This window comes from Leptodactylus fuscus, chromosome 7 (assembly GCF_031893055.1).
Source record: "Leptodactylus fuscus isolate aLepFus1 chromosome 7, aLepFus1.hap2, whole genome shotgun sequence".
In the NCBI taxonomy this organism is placed as follows: domain Eukaryota; kingdom Metazoa; phylum Chordata; class Amphibia; order Anura; family Leptodactylidae; genus Leptodactylus; species Leptodactylus fuscus.
In genome coordinates this window covers 143,049,673-143,077,464 of record NC_134271.1, presented here as the reverse complement: position 1 = coordinate 143,077,464, position 27,792 = coordinate 143,049,673, and the positions used below count along the sequence as shown (strand labels likewise).

Here is a 27,792-nt window from a genome sequence, read left to right as displayed (position 1 = left end):
TTTCTATCATCTAATAAATATGTTCTGTCTGCTGAGCTGGAGGATTCTGGGAATTATTCCTGTACAGGGAGAACCGGAGACAACAGAGTCCGGAAGACAAGTCAAGATTTATCAGTACAGATACACGGTGAATATACAATGTAAAGAGATCTAGAAGTAAGGTTGAGCTCTGATCACTTTTCTGTCTGAATTTTACTTTCTGCATTGAATAAGAAGGATTTCTGAGTTACATGGGACGGAATAACTGAGATGTCATCATTTGCAATCTGTATTTTTCTATTGGCGTAATATCACCGAGCTGCCCCTAGCTGCATGTTACACTAATATATTGGGATAATGTATACTGTATCATTGTGTTATATGTCTGACATCTATTTAATAATGAAATAATATGTTCCTTTTATAGAGATGGATGGACAAGGACGCTACATATACCTGTATCCGATAATCTCTGTGATTCTGTTCCTCATCTTCAGTATATCAGCTTTTCTGATCTTCAGACACAGACACCATTTGTCCAGATCATCTCCTAAGAGACGCCAAACCAGAGATCCCCAACCAGGTAACCCTGACTTTTATTATATAATGTTATATTACTAAACTAGCTGGTGGTAGGAAACAGGTTACTGGGGTTGAGCCAATCTTGAGATTTCAGGATCGATTTTAAAATCCAATTTCCAATAATTTTCCAGCCAATCCAAATGAATCCAAAATGTTTGCAATGTTCAGATTGAATCCAGTTCATTCCATATGATTTGCTCATCTCTACTAAGTATCTGAAGATGTCTCATATTATGTATTTATATTTTCAGCTTCATCATTCAAATTCACTGAAAATGTGAGTATTATATCAGAATTTATTGTATGGTTTTTTTTTTTTTTTTAAATTAAAGTCATCAGAAGTGATACGAATAGATGAGAACTGTCTATAAGCCCATGAAGGACATAAGTAAGGGGCAAAGTTTGATGGAGCTTTTTAGGCTATGTACTCATAGAGCTGCCAATAGGGTTGAGCCAATCTTGAGATTTTAGGATCGATTTTAAAATCCGATTTCCGATCATTTTCCATCCAATCCCGATTGCAAAATTTGCTCGATCGGGATCTGATCCTTTCTCGATCCCGATCGCTCAACCCAAATTGTATATTATATATATTATAGGGTTGAGCCGATCTTGAGATTTCAAAATCCAATATCCAATCATTTTCCATCCAATCCCGATTGCAAAATTTGCTCGATCACCGATCAGGATCCAATCCTTTCTCGATCCCGATCGCTCAACCCTAATTGTATATTAAATATATTGTAGGGTTGAGCCGATTTTGAGATTTAAAAATTCGATTTTCGATCATTTTCCAGCCAATCCCGATCGTGAAATTTGCTCGATCGCCAATTGGAATACGATCTATCCCGATCGCTCAACCCTAGCTGTCAATGTCAGTAAGTCCTTATACAAGCAGTTAGGTTCTGTTCACATCACATTTAGAGCCTATATTTGGCATGTATCAGTAAAAGGTGCAGATTTATAAGCCAAATGTATATTTTCACATCAGTTGGGCTGGTGTATCACTTAGTCTCATGGTTTGTAATGACATAGTACTAGTAGGCTTTGCTATTTTGTGGTATACAGGTAAAGAATGGATATTGGGTGGTATACATTTAATAATAGAAGCATATAGGTATATTAGTAGGAGTTGCTTGTGATCCCCAAATTAATATACAAACAGCAACATTTTTTTAAATCAAGCATACTACACACATATACAGAGCATCACCGGCAAGGGTATCCTTACATCCCAAGGAATTACAATACCTGGTACGATGACACAAACTTGCAGGAAGGGACAATAATAGCAATGGTCTTACTTACTGGCTTTAGGTGCTGTCCTTGCTCAATGTCATCTTTTTGATCATTCCTATGAACAGCTTTTGGTATCTTGAAAGAACACTCAAAACTGAATTAGTAGGATTTGATTGTGATTCCCAAACTAGAGATCTCACCTTATTGTCTACAAGCTTCGAAGTCTTAAGTTCCCTTCTGGGGTGAAAGGGAATTTCCCAGCCAGGGAAGAAAAGTAAGACAAACTCCTTAGCATATGTGCACAGTCTTCCAAAGGACGTTCTAGCAATTATTTTGCTATATAGTAAAAACTCTGGGAGATTTCTTTCCATTCTGATATTGTATTTCATCCAGTCAGAATGATGCCTTTTGGGCATTGCTTCCAATCAGAATTGCACATGGGCACATTTAGATAAAATGGTATGGTGCACAAAACGCTAAGAATCTATCTTAATATGTATGCCATATGTATCTTAGCACATGCGCAAAAACCTAGTAAATACAGAATGTACATACAAAAGTGGAATTATGTTAATCATATATGCATTACAGATTACTCTTTCATAGGCAATGCATGTTGGATGTCTATACAATAGAATACAATACAGCTTTATAATTTAATTTCCTCTTGGCTTATACATTTATATAGGCTCTAGATGTGAATTGAACACAACCTTATAGCTGTTTTTGGTCAGTTGTTGGAAAATATCATAGGTAGGGTTGAGCGATTGTGTTCGGAAAAATCGGATTCTGATCGGCGATTGAGAAAATTTCACGATCGGCAATTGGAATTCTGAACACGATCTTTTTAGGTGGGATCGAGATCGGTAGTATTTCTCCACAATGCCTTCACACTGAGTATATAGTGTATACTCAGTGTGAAGGCTCCGCTGTGGTTCCATAGGAATGAATGGAAGCAGCCGGCACACAGCCTTAACCCCCTGCACACCGGCTGCCTCCATTCATTCTAATGGGAGCGAAAGTAACATCTTTAGTAGCTACTTACCTCCAGAGATGGCTGCTCCGGTGTTCTTCGCCTCGCTGCCGCTCCAGCTGCAGTCTTCTTCGCCTTGCTGCCCCCTGCCTCCCAGGTTAGGAGAGTGTGGGCGGGTTAGGAGTGTGTGGACGGGTACAGGGCGGGGAGACGTGATGTGGCAAAGAACACCGGAGCAGCCATCTCAGGAGGTAAGTGGACACCAGGGGGGACTAAGTAGCCAGAGGATTAAAAAATAAATCCTCTGGCTACTTAGTGATTCACTACACAGCGGATTCTAACAATTCTTAGATTCCATGCTGTATAGTGAATAGGATTGCTTTTAACCCCTTCCCGACATGCGCCGTAATAGTACGGCGCATGTCGGGTCTGTAACTATGGCGACCGCCCAGGAGCCGGGCGGCCGCCATAGCCGCCGGGTGTCTACTGCTTTAAACAGTAGACAACCGGCTCTCATGCCTCCGATCGGTCCCCTTTGACCGTGGCGCCGGAGGCGCCATTTTCCCGGCGGCGCTTGGGCGCCGCCATTTTGCCCGGGATCGCCGGCTCCTGGAGCATGCTCCAGGGCCGACGTCCCGTTGCCATGACAGCCGGGTGCCTGTATAAGGCTCCCAGGCTTGTCTGCAAATCCTCTCTTTTGCAGGCTGGTCTATGCAGCCTGCAAAAGAAAGGATGATTTTTTGCAATGCATTGCAATGCATTAGCATTGTAATGCATTGCATTAGTGATCAGACCCCCTGGGGTTCAACACCCCTAGGGGGTCTAATAAATGCAAAAAAAAAAAAAAAAAAAAGTAAAAAAAAAAATATAAAAAAATATAAAAAGTATTAAAAGTTCAAATCACCCCCCTTTCCCTAGAACAAATATAAAAGTAGTTAAAAACTGTGAAACATATACGTGTTAGGTATCCCCGCGTCCGAAATTGCCCGCTCTACAAATCTATAAAAATATTTTTCCTGTTCGGTAAACGCTGTAGCGGGAAAAATAGTCGAAAGTGCCAAACTGCCGTTTTTTCACTGTTTTGATTCTGATAAAAATTTGAATAAAAAGTGATCAAAGCAATAACATTTCCCGAAAATGGTAGAACTACAAAGTACACCCGGCTCCGCAAAAAAAGACGCCCTCTGCATCCCCGTACACTTACGTATATAAAAGTTACGGCCGTCGGAATATGGCGACTTTTAGAAAAAAATTTTTTTAACAGTTTTGGAAATTTTTTTAGGGGTCAAAATGTAAATAAAACCATATAAATTTGGTATCCCTGGAACCGTACTGAAACACAGAATACAGGGGACATGTCATTTTGGCTGCACAGTGAACGCCGTAAAACCAAAGCCCGTAAGAAAGTCGCAGAAATGCATTTTTTCTTCAAATCCACCCCATTCTGATTTTTTTTCCTGCTTCCCAGTACATTATATAGAATAATTAATGGTAGCATCATGAAGTAAAATTTGTCCCGCAAAAATTAAGACCTCATATGTCTCTGGGAGCGGAGAAATAAAAAAGTTATGGGGTTTAGAAGGAGGGGAGTCAAAAACAAAAAAACGAAAACCAAAAAATGCCAACGGCGGGAAGGGGTTAAAATCCGATCTCCATAAATCCCATTGACTTGCATTGGGATCGGAATTGGGATTGAGATCGGGTTCGAATGAAAAATGATCGGAAATCGGATTTTAAAATCGATCCTGAAAAGTCAAGATCGGCTCAACCCTAATAATAGGCACAGTAGAAGGTAAAGCTGGCCATATACCTTAGATAGATGCTTGTTCAGCCAACAGCTAAGCCTCCAATTCTTCATACAAAGGAGCATTCTGGCATGGAGAAGGAATAATCTTGATTGTTAAAAAACAAAAAAAAACAAAAAAAACAAAAAAACAATCCTTGAAGTAGATGTCCACCATTCTGTCCAGACAAATTCCATTCAGCATGTTTGGCTTACATTACTCTAAAGTGTATGGGCACCATAGGGCAGAAAATAAGGGATCAGCTTACACAACCATTCAGTCTGCAGTGTCTAATAGAATTGTAGAAGGTCTCAAACATTATATTACATTCAGTCTGCATCTTCCTTGCTCCACAGGTTATGTATTCAGCCAGCAGGATTAAGGATAGTGACATTTGTGAATCTACAGATCTGGACGTTGGACAATTACACCTGCCTGGACAGTTATACGTAGTACAACCACCACCTCTATGTGTCTATGAGAACTGAACACAAAGCTCATTGGAAGTGCAAGCAAGAACAGAAATTAGAAATGAGATATAGATAGATAGATAGATAGATAGATAGATAGATAGATAGATAGATAGATAGATAGATAGAGATATATACTAAATACAACAAAATATGTACAAAGACAGAAGTAACGCATAAAATATGACCTATCTCCATACTACAAGTAGAAACAAATGGTGGTGGGAGGAAAAATCTACCATGTGCTGATACAATTGTATTTAGTATGATTTAAGTCCAGTGAGTCATACCAGTTATTACAGACAAACTGGGAAGTATATAATACAAATCACAAGGTACCGTATATACTCGAGTATAAGCCGACCCGAATATAAGCCGACCCCCCTAATTTTACCACAAAAAACTGGGAAAACTTATGGACTCGAGTATAAGCCGAGGGGTGGGGGGGAATGCAGCAGCTACTGGAAAATTTCAAAAATTTAAATGGTTGGAGTTTTTTGGGTGCAGTAGATGTTGGATGCTGGGAAAGGGGAGGGGGTGTTCTGGTTGTCTGTCTGCCCCTTCCCTGAGCTTGAGGACAGTTTTTTTTTTCCCCACTTGCAATGCTTCTATTAACCCATTCCAGACAGAACAGGAGCACTGCAGATCCCCTATATTCAGTAGACCGGGCACTGTCAGACACATGGATACCTAATGTGTATGTGTGTCACAGTCATTTTCTACTTTTACATGTATTCTAGGGAAAGGAGGGATTTACAACATTTATTTATTTTATTTTTTTATTATATATTTTTTAAAACCTTCTTTTTTTTACTATTTTATGGGAGATTCTATACATTACTATATACCCGAGTATAAGCTGAGGGGGGCTTTTTCAGCACAAAAACTGTGCTGAAAAACTCGGCTTATACTCGAGTATATGTGTAGATATATGTAAATATATTTTGCAGGCTGTAAGGAATCCATTAGGACATTCCCAGGGCCTATGTCTGATTGTTTCATGCTTGGTTACTGATTTCAAGGCACACTCATTTCTGCAAGTGGGTATGCCAAGTGTCATGACCTCGTGAAGGAACCCCAAAGTATAATAATGATTATTGAATGATGAACCCCTAAAATTAAGCTGAACCCAACATTTTTGGAAAATTTGTAAGCCTGCTTTTTCTGAGTTTATTCATCTCTAGTGATAATTTTGACATTTTATGACAATCTAAGTTCGTGCTAAAACAGTAGTAAATCCCAGGTCTACTAGGAATTAACAGTATAAATAAGTATAAAAAGTGTAAAACCATACAAAGTACAATAAAAGTAGCGCGGCTCTGTGTGGTCAGTGATTTATTACCGCCATCACATTCTTCTGTTTGGAGTACACAGTAGAAATTCATTCACATAGGATATGCAGGGCCACTTTAAACATACAACTAAGGCTGCCTTCACACGGAGTAACGCCGGGCTTCATTCACAGCCGTACACGTGAGCGCTGCGGAAGGCTCCCGAACACTTCCCATTCACTTCAATGGGAGCGCTCGTCAAGCCGGTGTTACGAGCACTCCCATTGAAGTGAATGGGAAGTGTACGGGAGCCTTCCGCAGCGCTCGCGTGTACGGCTGTGAATGAGGATTTTTACAAGCCCGGCGTTACTCCGTATGAAGGCAGCCTAACAGTGTATGGGGTAAGTGGGGCTATGTATATTTTTATAGGTATAATGAATGGGAGAAAAACAGAAGGAAAAGAAAGATGTGGGGGATAAAAATGCATATGAAGATCCCAAAGCTAAGCACATACAATAATATACAGGTGTGTAAAGTAACATAACAACCTTATATACTATACTGTGGGGAAGGTAACTCAGTACCAGCAATGGTGCGGACCCAAGCAGTCAGAGACAGGGACACAAATCTGGTGCCAACAGGTTATTTTAGGAAAATTAAAATATAAGCAAAATAAATAAACTTTCACTTCAGGTACAAAAATAAGCAAAATAAAATACAGTTATAACTTCAGACAAAAACGTCAAACAAAACCCTGCTTGTCTGAGCACTAACTTAAACAGTATGAAGCTAACTATACATGTGGCTTACTACCAGCCACACAAACAAGCAAAAAAGCAGAGTACGGTCTCACCAGACTTTCAGTATCTCAGGACAGACCCAGACGCCTTCTCTCACACCCAGGATCTGCCTTGAAGTGCAGGCTCTGAAGCTTTTTATGACCCAGTAACCAGCCAAGGAGTCACACCTGGACTGAGGCCTACTTAACATCTGCACTGGACCACACATAGGTCAGAAACCTGGGGCTGATATACTGGGACTCAATCACTCTGCATGTCGCAGGAGATGAGTTTAATAAACAAGAATACAGGAGCAAGATTAAATCACATCATTGTAAGTTCTAATATAAATTATACTACCATATATAAAGACTATAACTAAGGCTATAGTAAGGCTATAATATACCCGTCTTCAGATGAAGGCGTAGATAATTTTCTCTATATAGAGAGAAAAAGGAAAGAAATTGTATATTGCAAACCTTATTTACACACAGCATATCACAATAGTAGAACATTAGTATAATGATCGGACCTAGCAAAGTGAACAGAAATATCAATAAATTAAAGGGATGCTATCATTGGATACCCTTTTTTTCTCCCTAACACATAGGAATAGCCTTAAGAAAGGCTATTTTCTCCTACCTTTAGATGTCTTCTCCACGCTGCCGTTCGGTAGAAATCTGGTTTTTCTTCAGTATGCAAATGAGTTCTCTCACAGCACTGGGGGTGGGCCCCAGCACTCAAATAGCACTGGGGGTGTCCCCCAATGCTGCGAGAGAAATCTCCAGCGACGCCTCCATCTTCTTCTGAAACGGCTGAAGAATCTGATCACACAACACCATAATCACAAAAGAGTGAAGTTTTGTTTATACAATTAGTTTGGATTAGGTCAGGGGCATAACTATTGCCAAAGCAACCATAGCGGCTGCTATGGGGCCTGCGACCTTAGGGGTCCTTATGGGCCACTGCTACTTTATTTTTTAAATAGCCAGGAGTAACCCAGCAGGTAACGGGCCCTATTTACTTATCAATCTCCATTCCCGTTCTCGGCCACTCCCTCTTCTCCCCTCCAGGGGGCCCCATGCATTCCATTGCGACTGCATATGGGATGCAAGGGGCCCTCTGAAGGGCAGAAGGGAAAGTGGAGGTGGCCATGAGCAGGAGCGAGGATCGATAAGTAAGGCCACGGGCAAATTTTGTTGAGTTCTCTTCAGACTCCAGAGTATAATGATCAGAGGCCCAGGGGAGGTGATCAAATATAAAACCAGTGCTACTTACCTCTGCTGGACTCCGATGTGATTCCCTGCCATCTTTGGACTTCTTAATTGACATCACAGATGTCATGTGAGTCAGGTGCATCACTATGTCATAATGATGCCGGTGTAACCCATATCTGGTCAGGTGAAAAGACCCCAGAGTATAGCAATAGTTTGTGGTTAGCTCTGCTGCACTCAAAATTTTTACGATACAGTAGGGGCCACTATGAGAAATTATACTGTGGGGGATGGGGGGGGGGAAACTATGGCACATAAACTGTGTGCAGGGGCCACTGTGGTACATTATACTGTATGCAGGAGCCACTACGGGACATTATACTGTATGGAGGGGCCACTACGGGACATTATACTGTGTGGAGGGGCAACTATGGGGCATAATACTGTGTGGAGGGGCAACTATGGGGCATAATACTGTGTGGAGGGGCAACTATGGGACATTATAATGTGTGGAGGGGTCACTATGAGGTATAATACTGTGTGGAGGGGCCACTATGAAACATTATACTGTGTGCAGGGGCCATTATACTGTGTGGAGGGGTTGCTGTGGGACATTATACTGTGTGGAGGGACCACTATGGGACATTGTACTGTGTGCAGGGGCCACTATGGGACATTATACTTTGTGGAGGGGTTGCTATGGGACATAACACTGTGTGCAGGGGCCACTATGGGGGATAATACTGTGTGCAGGGGCCACTATGGGGGATAATACTGTGTGCAGGGGCCACTATGGGGCAAAATACTGTGTGCAGGGGCCACTATGGGACATAATACTGTGTGCAGGGGCCAGTATGGGGACATAATACTGTGTGCAGGGGCCACTATGGGGCATAATACTGTGTACTGGGGCCACTATGGGACATAATACTGTGTGCAGGGGCCACTATGGGACATAATACTGTGTGCAGGGGCCACTATGGGACATAATACTGTGTGGAGGGGTTGCTATGGGACATAATACTGTGTGCAGGGGCCACTATGGGGCATAATACTGTGTGCAGGGGCCACTATGGGGCATAATACTGTGTGCAGGGGCCACTGTGGGGACATTATACTGTGTGGATGGGTTGCTATGGGGCATAATACTGTGTGGAGGGACCACTATGGGACATTATACTGTGTGGAGGGGTTGCTATGGGACATAATACTGTATGCAGGGGCCACTATGGGGCATAATACTGTGTACTGGGGCCACTATGGGACATAATACTGTGTGCAGGGGCCACTATGGGACATAATACTGTGTGCAGGGGCCACTATGGGGCATAATACTGTGTGGAGGGACCACTATGGGACATTATACTGTGTGGAGGGGTTGCTATGGGGCATAATACTGTGTACTGGGGCCACTATGGGACATAATACTGTGTACTGGGGCCACTATGGGACATAATACTGTATGCAGGGGCCACTATGGGGCATAATACTGTGTGCAGGGGCCACTATGGGACATAATACTGTGTGGAGGGGTTGCTATGGGACATAATACTGTGTGCAGGGGCCACTATGGGACATAATACTGTGTGCAGGGGCCACTATGGGGGATAATACTGTGTGGAGGGGTTGCTATGGGACATAATACTGTGTGCAGGGGCCACTATGGGACATAATACTGTGTGCAGGGGCCACTATGGGGGATAATACTGTGTGCAGGGGACACTATGGGGCATAATACTGTGTGCAGGGGCCACTATGGGGGATAATACTGTGTGCAGGAGCCACTATGGGACATAATACTGTGTGGAGGGGCCACTATGGGGGATAATACTGTGTGCAGGGGCCACTATGGGGGATAATACTGTGTGGAGGGGTTGCTATGGGACATAATACTGTGTGCAGGGGCCACTATGGGACATAATACTGTGTGCAGGGGCCACTATGGGGGATAATACTGTGTGCAGGGGACACTATGGGGCATAATACTGTGTGCAGGGGCCACTATGGGGGATAATACTGTGTGCAGGAGCCACTATGGGACATAATACTGTGTGGAGGGGCCACTATGGGGGATAATACTGTGTGGAGGGGCCACTACGGGACATTATACTGTGTGCAGGGGCCACTATGGGACATTATACTGTGTGCAGGGGCCATTATGGGCATAATACTGTGTGCAGGGGCCACTATGGGGTATAATACTGTGTGCAGGGGCCACTATGGGGCATAATACTGTGTGCAGGGGCCACTATGGGGCATAATACTGTGTGCAGGGGCCACTATGGAGGATAATACTATGTACAGGGGCCACTATGGGACATAATACTGTGTGGAGGGGCCACTATGGGGGATAATACTGTGTGCAGGGGCCACTATGGGACATTATACTGTGTGCAGGGGCCACTATGGGCATAATACTGTGTGCAGGGGCCACTATGGGGTATAATACTGTGTGCAGGGGCCACTATGGGGCATAATACTGTGTGCAGGGGCCACTATGGGGCATAATACTGTGTGCAGGGGCCACTATGGGGCATAATACTGTGTTCAGGGGCCACTATGGGCATAATACTGTGTGGAGGGGCCACTATGGGGCATAATACTGTGTGGAGGGGCCACTATGGGGGATAATACTGTGTGGAGGGGCCACTATGGGGCATAATACTGTGTGGAGGGGCTTGTGTGACTGTGTAAGTTCACATGGTATTAGGAATGAGGGACACAACCTAGCCATTGCCAGTGCTGTCCTGACAACCCGATGCTCAGCACTGCTAGTGGAGTGGTCAGGAGAAGAGGAGATGGCCGCTGAGTAGCAGTATGTAGGTAACTTATGGACTTCTGTCCTGTGTGGACTTACCATTATAGTTCAGCAGTGCGAGGGCCGGGGAGGCCGGAGTGACGGTCACTGTGTGAATACAGCCAGAGATGACATGGATTGTACCTAGACACATAGAGATGACAGATACTCTGCCTAGTATTGTATCCTGGTCCTCACCATTAGATCCTTCCACCTTTCTTCACCCCCAGAGCTCCTATAAGATTTCCATCTGAGATCATATAATGGGCGGCCATAACACTTGGTCATGTGACCCCATATCCTGCATTTCCCATGATCCCTCACTCCTCACCTGTGCGGCCCTTCCATATCTTGGCTCCACATGGTCAGTCATGTGCGTCTTCCATGAGGAGATTCTCTATATCTCTACAATATCTTGTCATGGAGCCGCACATTGATCTTGAGGGGCAGATTTCGGGGTGACGTGTAGGACTGTAGAGCTCGCCCTCTCACATTCACCCCCATAAGGCCTCGCTGAGGACCCAGAATTGGTTCCAGGGTCAGTATCAGAATGTGAGGTAAAATCTCAGCCATGTCCTTGTATTTAGTGTAAGACTGAGGCCTTATTGTAATAGGACGAGACAGACGCCATGTTACTGCCCAAAACTGAGGAATGGATGACGTTCTCTGTATTAGGCCAAAAACTCAGAATTTTTCCCAGGAAATCTTTTTGGTTTTACTTGATAGTAACACAGAAGACGACATTGTAGTGATCCAGACAGTCAGGGGTTAAATCTTAAGGAAATGTCCAGAAAAGACAGAAATACTTACGTTTATGGCCGGAAAGGTGCAGGAAAAATTTGTCAGGTTAAACCTGAGGTAAAATATCCCTAAAACATTGTGATTTTGCTGTACAATGGCGGCTTTATGCGTTTTTTTTTTACATAAATATGTCATTTTACCTCGTATTTCTGTAAAATTTCATAGTAAGGGTGAATTCACACTGAGTAAACGCTAGCTTATTCTGAACGTAAAACACGTTCAGAATAAGCGGCGTCTAAAGCAGCTCCATTCATTTCTATAGGAGCCGGCATACGAGCGCTCCCCATAGAAATGAATGGGCTGCTTCTTTCACTCCGTGCAGTCCCATTGAAGTGAATGGGGAGTGCCGGCGTATACGGCAAGCTCTGCTCATGTCGGAGCGTATACGCCGGCACTCTCCATTCACTTCAATGGGACTGCACGGAGTGAAAGAAGCAGCCCATTCATTTCTATGGGGAGCGCTCGTATCCCCGCTCCCATAGAAATGAATGGAGCTGCTTTAGACGCCGCTTATTCTGAACGTGTTTTACGTTCAGAATAAGCTAGCGTTTACTCAGTGTGAATGCACCCTAACACAGACATTGTAGGGATCCAGACAGTCAGGGGTTAAGTCTTCAGGTAGAAACGCCAAGGAAATGTCCGGAAATACTTAGGTTTATGGCCTCAAAGACTCAGGAAAGACTTGTCAGGATAAACCTGAGGTAAAATGTCCCCAATACATTGTGATATTACTGTATAATGGCGGCTTTATGTGATTTGTACATAAATATGTCATTTTACCTCGTATTTCTGTCACATTACAGGATTATTAGAGAAGAAAACTCCTTATTGTTAGACATTGCCATAGAAAATACAGGTCTTATCTGCCCATACTAACCAGGCACAGTACATAGCAACCAATCACAGCGCAGCTCTCATTTTGTATTCTGCTAGTGAGACATGAAAGCTGCGCTGTCATTGGCTGCTATGGGCAGATAAGACCATTTTGCCCTTAGACCATTCTGATAAATCTGCCCCATAGACAGAGGCCTGAGGTAAAGCTTTTGGGCTCCAGTGCAGACTCAGTAACAGGCCCGACGTCTTCTTATCTCTCTATAATCCTGGTGTCTTATTATACTATAGAGAGGCCTTTGGGCCCCTCAGCGGTCAGGGCCCGGTAGTGACTGCTATCTCTACAGCCCGGCCCATAGACTTTACCTCACATAATGATACTGATGTAGACGCCGCCATTACAGTCATCCTGACAGACAGATGTTACTGAGCCATCACCAAGACAAATATGGTGGAAAGATTCAGGCTGGAGCTGCAGAAGTAACTCATTGGCATTATGGACGTGTCAGGTAACATCTGTTCTTATGGATTTGTCATTTTTTCAGCCATTTTCCATTTTGCCATCATTATCAACAAAATGGCGCTGGGCCCCTCTGAAACTAATGGCAGCAATGTCTCTGTAACCCTGGCAGATAGCAACAAAGCTGAAAGGCTCCCGAATTCAGTGCAGGGTCAGCTGTCTAACGGTATATAACACCCCCATCTTATAGGACATGAAAGGTCCAGTATAAATTGCCTCGTGATGTACAGTATATATATATATATATATATATATATATATATATATATATATAGCTGGTACCCGCGACTTCGTCTGCGGTGATTGTAGCAGTGGGTATATACAGGCGCGGGTAAGGTTTTCGTACTGTGTATAAGGTATGGGATATGAAATGTAAGTTTGTATCTTGTTTTTGCTGTAATTCAGAGAATACGTGAGACTTTTGTGTTGCAGTTACTTTGTATTTGAGCTGCTATATATACGGTGTTGTGAGAAACTTTACATAGTGACTTTGGGACAGAGGTATTTGAAGTTAACCCTTTCCCGCCAATGGCATTTTTTGATTTTCGTTTTTGACTCCCCTCCTTCTAAACCCCATAACTTTTTAATTTCTCCGCTCCCAGAGCCATATGAGGTCTTAATTTTTCCTGGGACAAATTTTTCTTCATGATGCCACCATTATTTATTCTATATAATGTACTGGGAAGCAGGGAAAAAATTCAGAATGGGGTGGATTTGAAGAAAAAATGCATTTCTGCGACTTTCTTACGGAATTTGGTTTTACGGCGTTCACTGTGCAACCAAAATGACATGTCCCCTGTATTCTGTGTTTCGTTACGATTCCGGGGATACCAAATTTATATGGTTTTATTTACATTTTGACCCCTTAAAAAAAATCCAAAACTGTGTTAAAAAATTATTTTTTGAAAAGTGGCCATATTCTGACAGCCGTAACTTTTTTATACGTGCGTGTACGGGGATGTATAGGGCGTCTTTTTTTGCGGGACTGGGTGTACTTTGTAGTTCTACCATTTTCGGGAAATGTTATTGCTTTGATCAGTTTTTATTCAAATTTTTATCAGAATCAAAACAGTGAAAAAATGGCGGTTTGGCAGTATTGACCATTTTTCCCGCTACGGCGTTTACCGAACAGGAAAAATATTTGTGTAGCTTTGTAGAGCGGGCGATTTCAGATGTGGGGATACCTAACATGTATGTGTTTCACAGTTTTTAACTACTTTTATATGTGTTCTAGGGAAAGGGGGGTGATTTGAATTTTTAATCCTTTTTATTTATTTTTTTATATTTTTTTTAGTTTTTTTAAACTTTTTTTTTTTGCATTTATAAGACCGCCTAGGGGTATTGACATGGGTTGGCAGTGTCGCGGATTGTCAGAGCGGTGGGGGTCGGCAAACATGGCTGCTCCGGAGCGTTAAAGAGAGCCTCCTGAAGTATCGTTAAGGTGAGGGGCAAAGTGGTAAAGTACATGTATATGTGATTGTGTGGGGTTAGGGGCTAGGCTGTAGAGGGCACAAAGCATGGGAAACAAACAAGGAGAACTAGAGCTGATGATACACAAGGAAAACTATGACGTCATCGGCATCACAGAAACCTGGTGGAATGACATGCATGATTGGAACATACAGATGGAAGGATACAACTTATTCAAAAAGAATAGAACTAATAAAAGAGGGGGTGGAGTTGCATTGTATGTTAAAAAAGAACACATCTCCACAGAAATTACAGTTTTACACAATGATAATCTACTGGAAATTATTTGGGTAGTAATTCAAGGGAAAAACAATGATAAGGACATCATACTAGGCGTTTATTACAGACCACCAGGACAGACAGAAGACATGGATGAGATTTTTTCACAGCAAATGACCACGCTCTCAAAGAAACATGAAATAGTGATCATGGGAGACTTCAATTACCCTGACATTCATTGGGAAACCCACACAGCCAAGAGTAAAGGCTCCATCAAATTTTTATCCTCTCTAGCAGACAACTTCATTGCCCAGCTAGTAGAAGAAAACACGAGAGGAGCATCCATTTTGGACCTAGTCCTAACCAACAAAGAGCACATGGTTGAGGGACTACGGGTAGCAGGGACACTGGGATTCAGCGATCATGCTATACTTGAGTTTGGGGTTGCAAGAAGAAGACCTGAGAAGACACAGACGTCAAGGCTCGACTTTAGCAGGGCAGACTTCAAGAGCCTGAAGGCAAGGGTTAGCAGAATTCCATGGTGCAAAATTCTTAAGCACAAAAATGCACATGAAGGGTGGGAAATCTTCCGTAGGGAAATCATTAAAGCACAGGAACTAACAATACCTAGAAGGAAGAAAAATGGGAAGCACCTAAAAATATCAAGATGGATGACCAAAAAATTACATAACCTGCTAAAAAGGAAAAAGGAAACATACAAAAAGTGGAAGATGGGAACTATACCTAAGGAAGAGTACACAGCAGTCTGCAGACTCTGCAAGAAAAGCATCAAAGGAGCTAAGGCTGAACACGAATTGAAGCTTGCAAAAGAGGCAAAGAGTAAGGTAAAAGGATTTTGGGGATATGTTAAAAGCAAAAGAAAAGTGAAGGGGACCATTGGAGTCCTGAAGAATGACAAAGGAGAAACAGTTAACATGGTGGAACAGCAGGTGGAGCTACTAAATTCATATTTTGTATCCATCTTCTCCCAAGAATCTAATGGAAATATCAACATTAATGGTGATGGAGATGAGGGGAAGGAGGACTCCAAGCTGACTATAAGCGAAGGTCTGGTAAGAGAGCACTTAGCCAAGTTACAGGAAACCAAGTCCCCAGGACCAGATGATTTACACCCTAGAGTCCTGAAAGAGATAGCAGAGGAAATAACAGAACCCCTTGCTATAATCTTCGGTAAGTCATGGAAAACAGGAGTGGTCCCTTTAGATTGGAAAAGGGCAAATGTTGTCCCCATCTACAAAAAGGGGAAAAGGGACGATCCAGGAAATTACAGGCCGGTAAGTCTGACCTCGATAGCAGGAAAAATCTTTGAGCAAATTGTCAAGGAACATTTACTTCAGTACCTGGATGGGAAGGCATTAATTAACCAGAGCCAGCACGGCTTTATGACCAATAAATCTTGTCAGACTAACCTGATTTCCTTCTACAACAAAATCACTGAATGGTTGGACCAAGGGAATGCCGTGGACATAGTATATCTTGACTTCAGTAAGGCATTTGATAAAGTATCACATAACCTTCTTATTGAAAAAATGATTAAGTATGGCTTTGACAAAAAATCAGTTAGGTGGATTCACAACTGGCTTAATGATCGGGCACAACGAGTAATACTAAATGGCTACACATCGAACTGGAAGAAAGTCAAAAGCGGGGTGCCGCAGGGCTCTGTTCTGGGTCCAGTACTTTTTAATATCTTTATAAATGATCTGGACGATGGAATTATTGGGGAACTCATAAAATTTGCAGATGATACGAAGATAGGAGGAATAGCCAACACTAGAGAGGAGAGAGAGTGTATTCAAAAGGACTTAGACACACTGGAACAATGGGCGGAGGCGAACAAAATGGTATTTAACAGGGACAAATGCAAAGTTCTACATCTGGGTAACAGAAATGTAAAAAACATATATAGTATGGGAGGAATAGAACTAAGTGATAGCATAGGGGAAAAGGACTTGGGCATAATAGTAGATCACAAATTCAACATGAGCCAACAGTGCGGTGCTGCTGCAAAAAAGGCTAATAAAATTCTGGGATGTATTAAGACAAGCATTGAATCTAGATCAAGAGAGGTCATTATTCCGCTGTACTCTTCCCTGGTCAGACCACACCTGGAATACTGTGTACAGTTCTGGGCGCCTCAATTCAAGAAAGACATCGATATATTGGAGCAAGTCCAGAGAAGAGCAACCAAAATGGTGGAAGGTCTGCAAACCATGTCCTATGAGGAGCGGCTAAAAGAACTGGGATTGTTTAGTTTGCAGAAGAGAAGGCTGAGGGGAGATTTAATAGCAGTCTACAAATATCTGAAAGGTAGTCACAGTGCAGAGGGATCTACCCTATTCTCATTAGCACAAGGAAGTATAAGAAGCAATGGGATGAAACTAAAGGGAAAGAGATACAGATTAGACATTAGGAAAGACTTTCTGACAGTGAGGGTAGTGAGAGAGTGGAATAGGCTGCCACGGGAGGTGGTGGGCGCTCCATCAATGGAAATCTTCAAGCGGAATCTGGATAAACATATAGCTGGGATGATTTAGGAAAACCTGCACTCGCAGGGGGTTGGACCCGATGGCCCTTGAGGTCCCTTCCAACTCTACCATAAGAATAAAGAATAAGAATAAGAATAAAGAATAATTTTGTGGCTTGCTATGGTCCAAAGTGTGTGAGATTGCAGAGATGGTGGTGTGAGTTTGGGTTTTGTGGGGGTCCTGGCACAAACGTATGTGCGCTATTGTGACAAAAAGTAGCCTATTGTTTAATCGGGTGTATTAACTATGTTTGTGGAAAATTTCAGCCAAATCGGTGGAGCGGTTTTTCCGTGATTGAGGAACAAACATCCGAACATGCAAACATCCAAACCCACAAACCCACAAACTCACAAACTTTCACATTTATAATATTAATAGGATATATATATCTGCATTTACCTAAGGGCAACAGAATATTTTTTTCACATCGTTTGTTACACGTCTTAGTCTTGTGGTATGTAATAACATAGTACACCATACAATTCCATGTTATACAGGTAAAGAATGAATATTGAGTTGTATACATGTTTTAACAATATAAACATATTACACACATGTACAGAGTCTCACAGACAAGGGTATCCTAAGATCCCAAGGAATTGAAATACTCGGTACTTCTGCACAAAGTTTTTTTTTTTTTTTTTCTATCTAAGATATCACAAACTTTATTAATTACAAAAAGTCAAAATCTTAAAAAATTCAAGAGGCAAGGTCACTGTGCTTCTACACTGGAAAAAATCAGTGGTACCGCACACTATTTTTGTCTTATGTGGTGCTAACAAAAATGATCCTTTGACCCCTTAGTATCAGTAAGGAATAAATTTGTTGCACACACTATTTGGATTCGTGAAAAGAATAGTGTTTTATTTATACAAAAATTGTTAACGCCATTGACACATTGCAAAAGAATGCTTATAATGAACTAGATCCGCAATCTTATTTGACGTTTCGGTCCTTAGACCTTCCTCAGAAATGATCTATATGGTGTAGAGGTAGAATTTCAGGCTAAAGCACGGGGTGGGTGTGATCTAGTATGATGGAGCTAGCATAGCAGGAGGACAGGAGTAATGTCAAGGCCATAATAGTCTTTGCAGGGACCACTATGGGGCATAATTCTGTGTGCAGCTGGCACTATGGGGCATAATAGTGTGTGCAGGGGCCACTATGGGACATAATACTGTGTGCAGGGGCCACTATGGGGCATAATACTGTGTACTGGAGCCACTATGGGACATAATACTGTGTGTAGGGGCCACTATGGGACATAATACTGTGTTCAGGGGCCACTATGGGGCATAATACTGTGTGCAGGGGCCATTATGGGGCAAAATAGTGTGTGCAGTGGCCACTATGGGACATAATACTGTGTGCAGGGGCCACTATGGGACATAATACTGTGTGCAGGGGCCACTATGGGGCATAATAGTCTTTGCAGGGGCCACTATGGGGCATAATACTGTGTGCAGCGGGCACTATGGGGCATAATAGTGTGTGCAGGGGCCACTATGGGGCATAATACTGTGTGCAGGGGCCACTATGGGGCATAATACTGTGTGCAGGGGCCACTATCGGGCATAAACTGTGTGCAGGGGCCACTAGGGGGCATAATACTATTTGTAGGGGTCACTATGGGACATAATACTGTGTGCAGGGGCCACTATGGGGCATAAACTGTGTGCAGGGGCCACTATGGGGCATAATACTGTGTGCAGGGGCCGCTATGGGGCGTAATACTGTGTGCAGGGGCCACTATGGGGCATAATACTGTGTGCAGGGGCCACTATGGGAGATAATACTGTGTGCAGGGGCCACTATGGGGCATAATACTGTGTGCAGCGGGCACTATGGGGCATAATAGTGTGTGCAGGGGCCACTATGGGGCATAATACTGTGTGCAGGGGCCACTATCGGGCATAAACTGTGTGCAGGGGCCACTAGGGGGCATAATACTATGTGTAGGGGTCACTATGGGGCATAATACTGTGTGCAGGGGCCACTATGGGGCATAAACTGTGTGCAGGGGCCACTATGGGGCATAATACTGTGTGCAGGGGCCACTATGGGGCGTAATACTGTGTGCAGGGGCCACTATGGGGCATAATACTGTGTGCAGGGGCCACTATGGGAGATAATACTGTGTGCAGGGGCCACTATGGGGCATAATACTGTGTGCAGGGGCCACTATGGGACATTATACTGTGTGCAGGGGCCACTATGGGGCATAATAGTCTTTGCAGGGGCCACTATGGGGCATAATACTGTGTGCAGCGGGCACTATGGGGCATAATAGTGTGTGCAGGGGCCACTATGGGGCATAATACTGTGTGCAGGGGCCACTATCGGGCATAAACTGTGTGCAGGGGCCACTAGGGGGCATAATACTATGTGTAGGGGTCACTAGGGGGCATAATACTTTGTGCAGGGGCCACTATGGGGCATAATAGATGGCGCAGGAATGCAGGGGGGGCGGGTTGGTCGGGATCTTTGGCGTCGGTCCGGGGGGTCCATGTCAAAAGTTCACCACGGGGCCCCGCCATTCCTAGTTATGCCACTGCACACCACAAGTATATATAAAATACACTCATTTGATGTATACAGGTATTAGTGTTAGGACCATAAGTAGACATAAATTCATATAGCATAATATATCATAATTATAGATTCCATATAAAGTACCCATCAATCCATGGTTTTAAACCATATCACCTGCCTAAGTGTGCAGATAGTCATAAAGATACCAGTAATATACATAAATAGTGGACCACATATGGTCCACAAACTTACACATAGAAACACCGTGACCTCCACCTGCAGCACATACTTGCGTTTTGCGCGTGCAGCCCCCTGACGAAGCTATGCATATATGACATATATACATATGTCATATACATATATTACTATATACGTCATGTCATGCATCTATTGCACCTAGTCCAACTAGTTTTGATCCAATGATACTGAATGTTGGTTTTAGTTTTTTTATGTTTATTTATATTATTTTTCAGCCTCTGCCATAGATCTTACTAAAAACAATAAAGTCTGCTACACTCAACTTAACTTTGCTCCAAAAGGTCAGTTTTTATTTGCTTTATAACAAACTTTTTGGTATTTTCTAGTCTGTTCAGGGATTACAGATTGCCAAACTTTTCAAAGTTAGTTTTATATTCACTTTTTGGACCAAAAGTTCAGTTTGGGTTCAGACCAAAAAGCGTAAATTGGATTATTAAGTCATCTATGACACTCTGAGGGATCCTAGGATTCTTATCTACACACCTTTTTTTTTTTTCACTTTAACACAGTATTTACTGCTGGTAAATGCTGGTAACAAACAGGATGCTTCACTAGGAGTCAGTGAAAATGACGGAATAGAAAAGCTACTATGTAGATATTTAGCTATGGTAGGGGTGCAGAGGAGGAGGAATGTGATGAAGTTTCTTAACTCTGGCTTAAAGTCATGGTGTCACTGTCATCATCATCCTGCTGTGACTGAGATGATGAGTGAGCCATATTCTCCACAGTCTCTTCTGCTTTGTTCATAATATTCTGTCTAAGTCATTTGTAGTCTGGTATTTGTAGTAGCTACTACTTCTTGCCCGGCGGCTACTACTCACAATGTTACTGCTACATTATCCTGTTCTTTGTCACTCTGAATTATAACATTTTTTAATTCAGAAACATTTATGCAACGAAAACTTGCTCAAATAGGTAGTAGTGTAATGTATATAACTTCAATGGGAATTTTTTGGTTTTTGAGGAAAAAAAAAACAGTAAAAAAAAATTGGGAAAAGGGGAAAATGAGAGTTTTGGAAAGGGAGTAAATAATAAAAACACAAAAGTAAGAAATATATATGCGTCACGTAAGGGTTAGGAATCGAGATGAGCGAACACTAAAATGTCCGAGGTTCGAAATCCGATTCGAACAGCCGCACACTGTTCGACTGTTCGAACGGATTTCGAACCCCATTATAGTCTATGGGGGGGATATGCTCATTTCAGGGGTATGCAAAATTCGATAAAATTATACTTAACAAGTCCACGAGTGACGGTCAGGCTGGATTCTCCTTGAAGTCTTCTCCCGGCGCAGCGCCCCCGTGGCGTCTTCCGGCTGAAATTCACTCTGCCTAGGCATCGGGGCCTAGGCAGAGCCGACTGCGCATGTGCAGTCGGCTCTGCCCGGCCCGACACCTGAGCAGAGCCGACTGCGCATGCGAGGGCATGCCTGCGCTTGCGCAGTCGGCTCTGCCTAGGCCGGATGCCTAGGCAGAGTGAATTCCAGCCGGAAGACGCCGGGGGGACGCTGCACGGAGAAGACTTCTAAAGGTAAGAGAAGAACCAGCGTTGATTGGCAGAATGTATAGCATTCTGCCAATCAACGCTGGTTCTGCATCGAACCTTAAACTTCAAACAGCAAGTAGTGTTCGATCGAGTACGAGTATTTCGAATACCGTAGTATTCGATCGAACACCTACTCGATCGAACACTATTCGCTCATCTATAGTTAGGAAATCATCAGTGCACACAATGATGGGTATCACTGCTGGATGTTTCTGGAACACATCAGGATATCACTGTCTGATGTGTCCATCTCATGTGCCGTTGATAACATAGTTGTAAATAAACTACTACAGACATTGGCAACTTGACTTATCCAATTCTTTTCCATAGCTTTTGTTTTGGTTAAAAAAATTTCCATCTGTATCTTGCCAGCAGCTGATCTGAATACGGGCAGATGTGTTCCTGACCGCCAGTACCGATTATAGTATTCTTGCTTTCATCCCAGAGAACAATTTAGCATAAGTCAGTGAATTGTATTATAGGTTTGTAATGTTTTTGTTGTTATCGAATTATATGTGATGTGATCCCTATGGGTGGCTGGAATGAAGTAAGGCGAGATACACACGACACAAATGAGAACAGCCCCCATTTCACTGTCATGTAAATTTATTTATTATGCTTACTTATATAGCACCATCATATTCCGCAGCGCTTTTACAGATATCGTCAGTCACTGTCCCATATAGGGCTCACAATCTACATTCCCTATCAATATGTCTTTGGTGTGTGGGAGGAAATCAGAGTACCCGGAGGAAATCTACACAAACACAGGGAGAACATATAAACTCCTTGCAGGTGTTGCCCTTGGCAGGATTTGAACCTAGGAGTCCAGCGCTGCAAGGCTAGCCACTGAGCCACCATGCTGCCCTTATGTGAATGTAGCCTTACAATGTGATCAGTAAGATTTCTAGTTATTTGGAAACATTTATACATTAAATTGTGTACATTTTTGTTTTTAATGTAAATTTTATTACCCCTGTACAAGTCAATGAGGAGAGGACTTGACATGTTTGGGCACTTGTGATAGAAAACATATATTTACACCTACAGTACATTGTGCTGTATATGGTTTATTAGCCATCATTTATCTGACAGGTTCATTTTACCACTTAGGGCTCAGGATCAGTAACATCTATGTTTGGGATTACAGAGTAATTGCCTCTGGAATTATGGAAAATTATTGGACTTCTGACAACATTCTCCAATTCATTCCTCGGATTCTTCGGATTGGCTGACGTCTCTCTTTAGATGATGGTACAGAATAATAATACCCATAATAACTATCAGTCCAGATATTATCAGCCGTATATTATTTATCAGCGCATAATTCCGGTCTCCATCTGAAACGAAAAAATAAATGAGACTGTATAACAAGTTTATTTTCTTTATCCTCATACATGTGTGTCTAGTGGTGGTGACTCCAAGACAAGCAGACAGATGTTCTGATATCTCCGGCTCCATGTCCAGCTGATATTGACTTAGGGAACGTTCACACTACCGTCGATGTCCGACAGGTAGTGTCCGCTGCTAATGTCCGTGAAAAATCTTTCACGGATATTAGCAGCGGACACTAGCTGTGTCCGTGACATTCTGCATTTATTTTAATGGCGATCGGGTGCTTTGTTTTACACTCCATGCCTGTCCTTAAAAGTCTGTTCCTAAAGATGTCCGACTTTTCAAACGGACAGAAAAAACCTACATGTCGGGTTTTGCTGTCCGCTTGAAAAGTCGGACATATTTAGGAACGGACTTTTAAGGACAGGCACGGAGTGTAAAACAACTGATACTAGATATACAGACCTTGGTGGGATGAAATCAGGTGAGGGTTTTATTCTGAACATGAAGACAAATTCTCAACTGTTAAGATTTGGCAGCCATAATATAGACGACTATAGCTGATCAGTGGTGTAACTAGGAATGGCGGGGCCCCCTGGCAAACTTTTCACACGGGGCCCCCCAACCGACCGATGCCGAAAACCTCGACCCTGCGAGGATCGGTAAGTAAATAGGGCCCATTACTGTCTGGAGTAATTCTAGCTGATAACGGCCTAGTAAAAAAACGAAAAAAAACGTAGCGGTAGAGGCTGTCGCCGGGCCCCTAATGTCCCGGGCTCTGTGGCAGCTGTTACTGCTGCTACTCCTGTAGTAACGTCCCTGTAGCTGATATATTCTTAGGCCAGTCTTAATTGATTTCTCAACAGACACAAGACTCCCCAGCATTACTAAAAGGCTCCGGACTCTTAACCCCTTCCCGCCGATGGCATTTTTTGATTTTCGTTTTTGACTCCCCTCTTTCTAAACCCCATAACTTTTTTATTTCTCCGCTCCCAGAGCCATATGAGGTCTTAATCTTTGCGGGACAAATTTTTCTTCATGATGCCGCCATTAATTATTCTGTATAATGTACTGGGAAACTGGAAAAACATTCAGAATGGTGTGAATTTGAAGAAAAAATTCATTTCTGCGACTTTCTTACGGGCTTCGGTTTTACGGCGTTCACTGTGCAGCCAAAACGACATGTCCCCTGTATTCTGTGTTTCATTAAGATTCCGGGGATACCAAATTTATATGGTTTTATTTACATTTTAACCCCTTAAAAAAAATCCAAAACTGTGTTATTTTTTTTTCTAAAAGTCGCCATATTCTGATAGCCGTAACTTTTTTATACTTCAGTGTACGGGGATGTATAGGGCGTCTTTTTTTGCGGGGCCGGGTGTACTTTTTAGTTCTACCATTTTCGGGAAATGCTATTGCATTGATCACTTTTTATTCAAATTTTTATTAGAATCATAACAGTGAAAAAACGTCGGTTTGGCACTTTTGACTATTTTTCCCGCTACGGCGTTTACCGTACAGGAAAAATATTTTTATAGATTTGTAGAGCGGGCGATTTCAGACACAGGGATAACTAACATGTATGTGTTTCACAGTATTTATCTACTTTTATATGTGTTCTAGCGAATGGGGGGTGATTTGAATTTTTAATACTTTTTTAAAAAAAATTATATATTTTTTTACTTTTAATTTTTTTTTTGCATTTATTAGACCCCCTAAGGGTCTTGAACCCCATGGGGTCTGATCACTAATGCAATGCATTACAATGTTAATGCATTGCAATGCATTGCAAAAAATCATCATTTCTTTTGCAGGCTGCATAGACCAGCCTCCAAAAGAAAGAGGCTGCAGACCGTCCGAGGAGCCTTTACAAGGCTCCTGGCTGTCATGGAGCTTGCTCCAGGCGCCAGCGATCACTGGCAAAATGGCGACTCCCATGCGCCGCCAGGGTAAAATGCCTCCGATCGGTCCGGGGACCGATCGGGTACATTAGAGCTGGTTGTCTACTGTGTAAAGCAGTAGACACCCAGCGGCTATGGCGGCCGCCTGCCTCCTGTAGCTCGGTCTCCTCATGTGCCACAGATTGTTCCCTATAAAAGTAGATACAGCTTATGGGGGAAGCATCTCCAATGCAGAGAGGCATTTGTAATGCAAAAGTCATCTTAATCTAAGTGCACTTATACGTGGTACTTAGACAGGGCATGAGAGAAGCAAGCAATGGAAGAACACCAGGTAAATCTAGAACAAAAACAACAAGCTACTACACATGGCATCATAGAGCTGCACTATCACTTACCATCTTAGCCATTGTCTTCCTGCAGACTTCCCCTCCATCTTTCCCACCAGTACACACCATCCATATCAGTCCTTCTCTTCTTCCTTCTCCCATATACAGCTCTCACACACTTTTCACTCTTTTTAACCACCCCAATCCCTTTTAAACACTGGCCAGAGAACTACCATAAAATTACTGAGATCACAAGACTGACACTAGTACAAATAAGGGCTCGTTCACATCTGCGCCCGGGACTCCGTTCTGCAGGTTTCCATTTCCTGCATAAAACAGGGCAGGAGACGGAAACCTGCCAGAATGTTTCAATCCCATTAATTTGTCCGGCTGTGAGCGCTGGTGAGCGTTTTATGCTCTCCACGGCGAAACCTTTTTTTTTTTAACCGGACACAGAGTTGGACATGCAGTACTCTGTGTCCGGTTTATAAATAATAATAATAAATTTTATTTATATAGCGCCAACATATTCCGCAGCACTGTACAATTTGTAGGGTTCAGATACAGACAGATACAAAACAAAGAACGTCATTTCACACAATGGGACTGAGGGCCCTGCTCACAAGAGCTTACAATCTATGAGGTAGAGGGGATGACACAAGAGGTAGGAGGGGCGGCATTGCTTATACAGGGGTCAGACAATTTTGTAATAGAGGTTACAGCCATTACACAAACAAAGCTTTATGGGCCGTCACTAGTAGTGTCCTTTAACATGTGGATAGAGCATGGACAAATATGTTAGGCTGAAAAGGCATCAATAAGGGTTTGCATTAGGAATTGTGATAGGCCTGTCTGAAAAGATGCGTCTTTAGTTTGCGTTTGAAACTGTAGAAATTGGGAGTTAATCTGATTGTCCGGGGTAGAGCATTCCAGAGAAGTGGTGCAGCTCGGGAGAAGTCTTGTATACGAGCGTGGGAGGTTCTGATAATAGAGGATGTAAGTGTTAGGTCATTGAGTGAGCGGAGAACACGGGTTGGGCGGTAGACAGAGATGAGGGAGGAAATGTAGGGAGGTGCAGCATTATGGAGAGCCTTGTGGATGAGGGGGATAACTTTATATTTTATTCTATATTGAATGGGCAACCAATGTAGCGACTGGCACAGACCGGAGGCATCGCTGTAGCGTCTAGCCTGGTAGATGAGCCTGGCCGCTGCATTCAGAATAGATTGTAGAGGGGAGAGTTTAGTGAGGGGAAGACCGATTAGTAAGTAGTTACAGTAGTCAAGGCGAGAATGAATCAGAGAGACAATAAGTGTCTTTAGTGTATCTCTGGTGAGGAAAGGGTGTATTCTGGAGATATTTTTGAGGTGGAGGTGACATGAACGTGCGAGTGATTCAATATGAGGGGTGAAGGAAAGGTCTGCGTCAAACATGACCCCGAGGCAGCGGGCCTGCTGCCTAGGAGTTATAGTAAGGCCTGAGACTGCAATGGATATATCAGGCACAGATCTGTTAGATGGTGGAAACAGTAGTAGTTCAGTCTTAGAGAGATTTAGTTTCAGATAGAGCGAGGACATGATATTAGAGACAGCAGAGAGACAGTCACTGGTATTCTGTATGAGTGCAGGGGTGATGTCACGGGAAGATGTGTATAATTGGGTGTCGTCAGCATAAAGATGGTACCTGAAGCCAAATCTGGCGATGGTTTGTCCAATGGGGGCTGTGTAGAGAGAAAAGAGCAGGGGGCTGAGGACCGAGCCCTGAGGAACCCCAACAGCAAGGGGAAGAGGGGAGGAAACAGAGCCCGCAAATGATACACTGAAAGTGCAGTCTGAGAGATAAGAGGAGAACCAGGAGAGCGCAGTGTCATTGAGGCCGACTGAGCGGAGCATAATGAGGAGGAGATGATGGTCAACAGTGTCAAAAGCTGCAGAGAGGTCCAGAAGAATAAAAAGAGAGAAATCGCCATTGGATTTAGCCGTCAGGAGATCATTGGAGACTTTTGTGAGAGCCGTTTCAGTAGAGTGCAGAGCGCGGAAACCAGATTGTAAGGGGTAAAAAAAAAACGGTTTAAAAAAAAACGGTTTCGCCACGCAGAGCATAAAACGCTCACCGGCGCTCACGGCCGGACTCAGCATGACAGGTTTTCATCTTCTGCATGCAGAAGACGGAAACCTGACAAAGGAGACCCGAACGCTGGTGTGAACCTAGCATAAGGACACATGGAATTGCAAAAATATTGGCTGATGCAATGCTAGGATAGGGTTCAGTAAACAGTAAGAGTTGGGTGGAATAGGAGATGTACCATAGAAGCAATAGAGGACAAGTCTACTGATGGTTTCTACAAGGGAAAAAGACATAGGCAGTAGATGGGAATAAATGGCTGGTCGTAAAGAAGATGTTGTGAAGACCAGAGG

At 43.0% G+C, this 27,792-nt stretch overlaps 1 protein-coding gene across 1 annotated transcript in view; it reads right to left on the bottom strand.

Moving 5' to 3' along the window:
• Positions 1-7,489: 7,489 nt before the first annotated feature.
• Positions 7,490-27,792, bottom strand: part of LOC142214608 (cell adhesion molecule DSCAML1-like) — a 34,636-nt gene continuing 14,333 nt past the window's right edge. Inside the window, exons 9-11 of the mRNA XM_075283547.1 lie at positions 27,681-27,716; positions 11,149-11,232; positions 7,490-7,515 (exon numbers count right to left, since the gene is read on the bottom strand). Coding sequence (XP_075139648.1) covers positions 7,490-7,515; positions 11,149-11,232; positions 27,681-27,716 — 146 coding nt within the window. The remainder of the gene's footprint in view (positions 7,516-11,148; positions 11,233-27,680; positions 27,717-27,792) is intronic.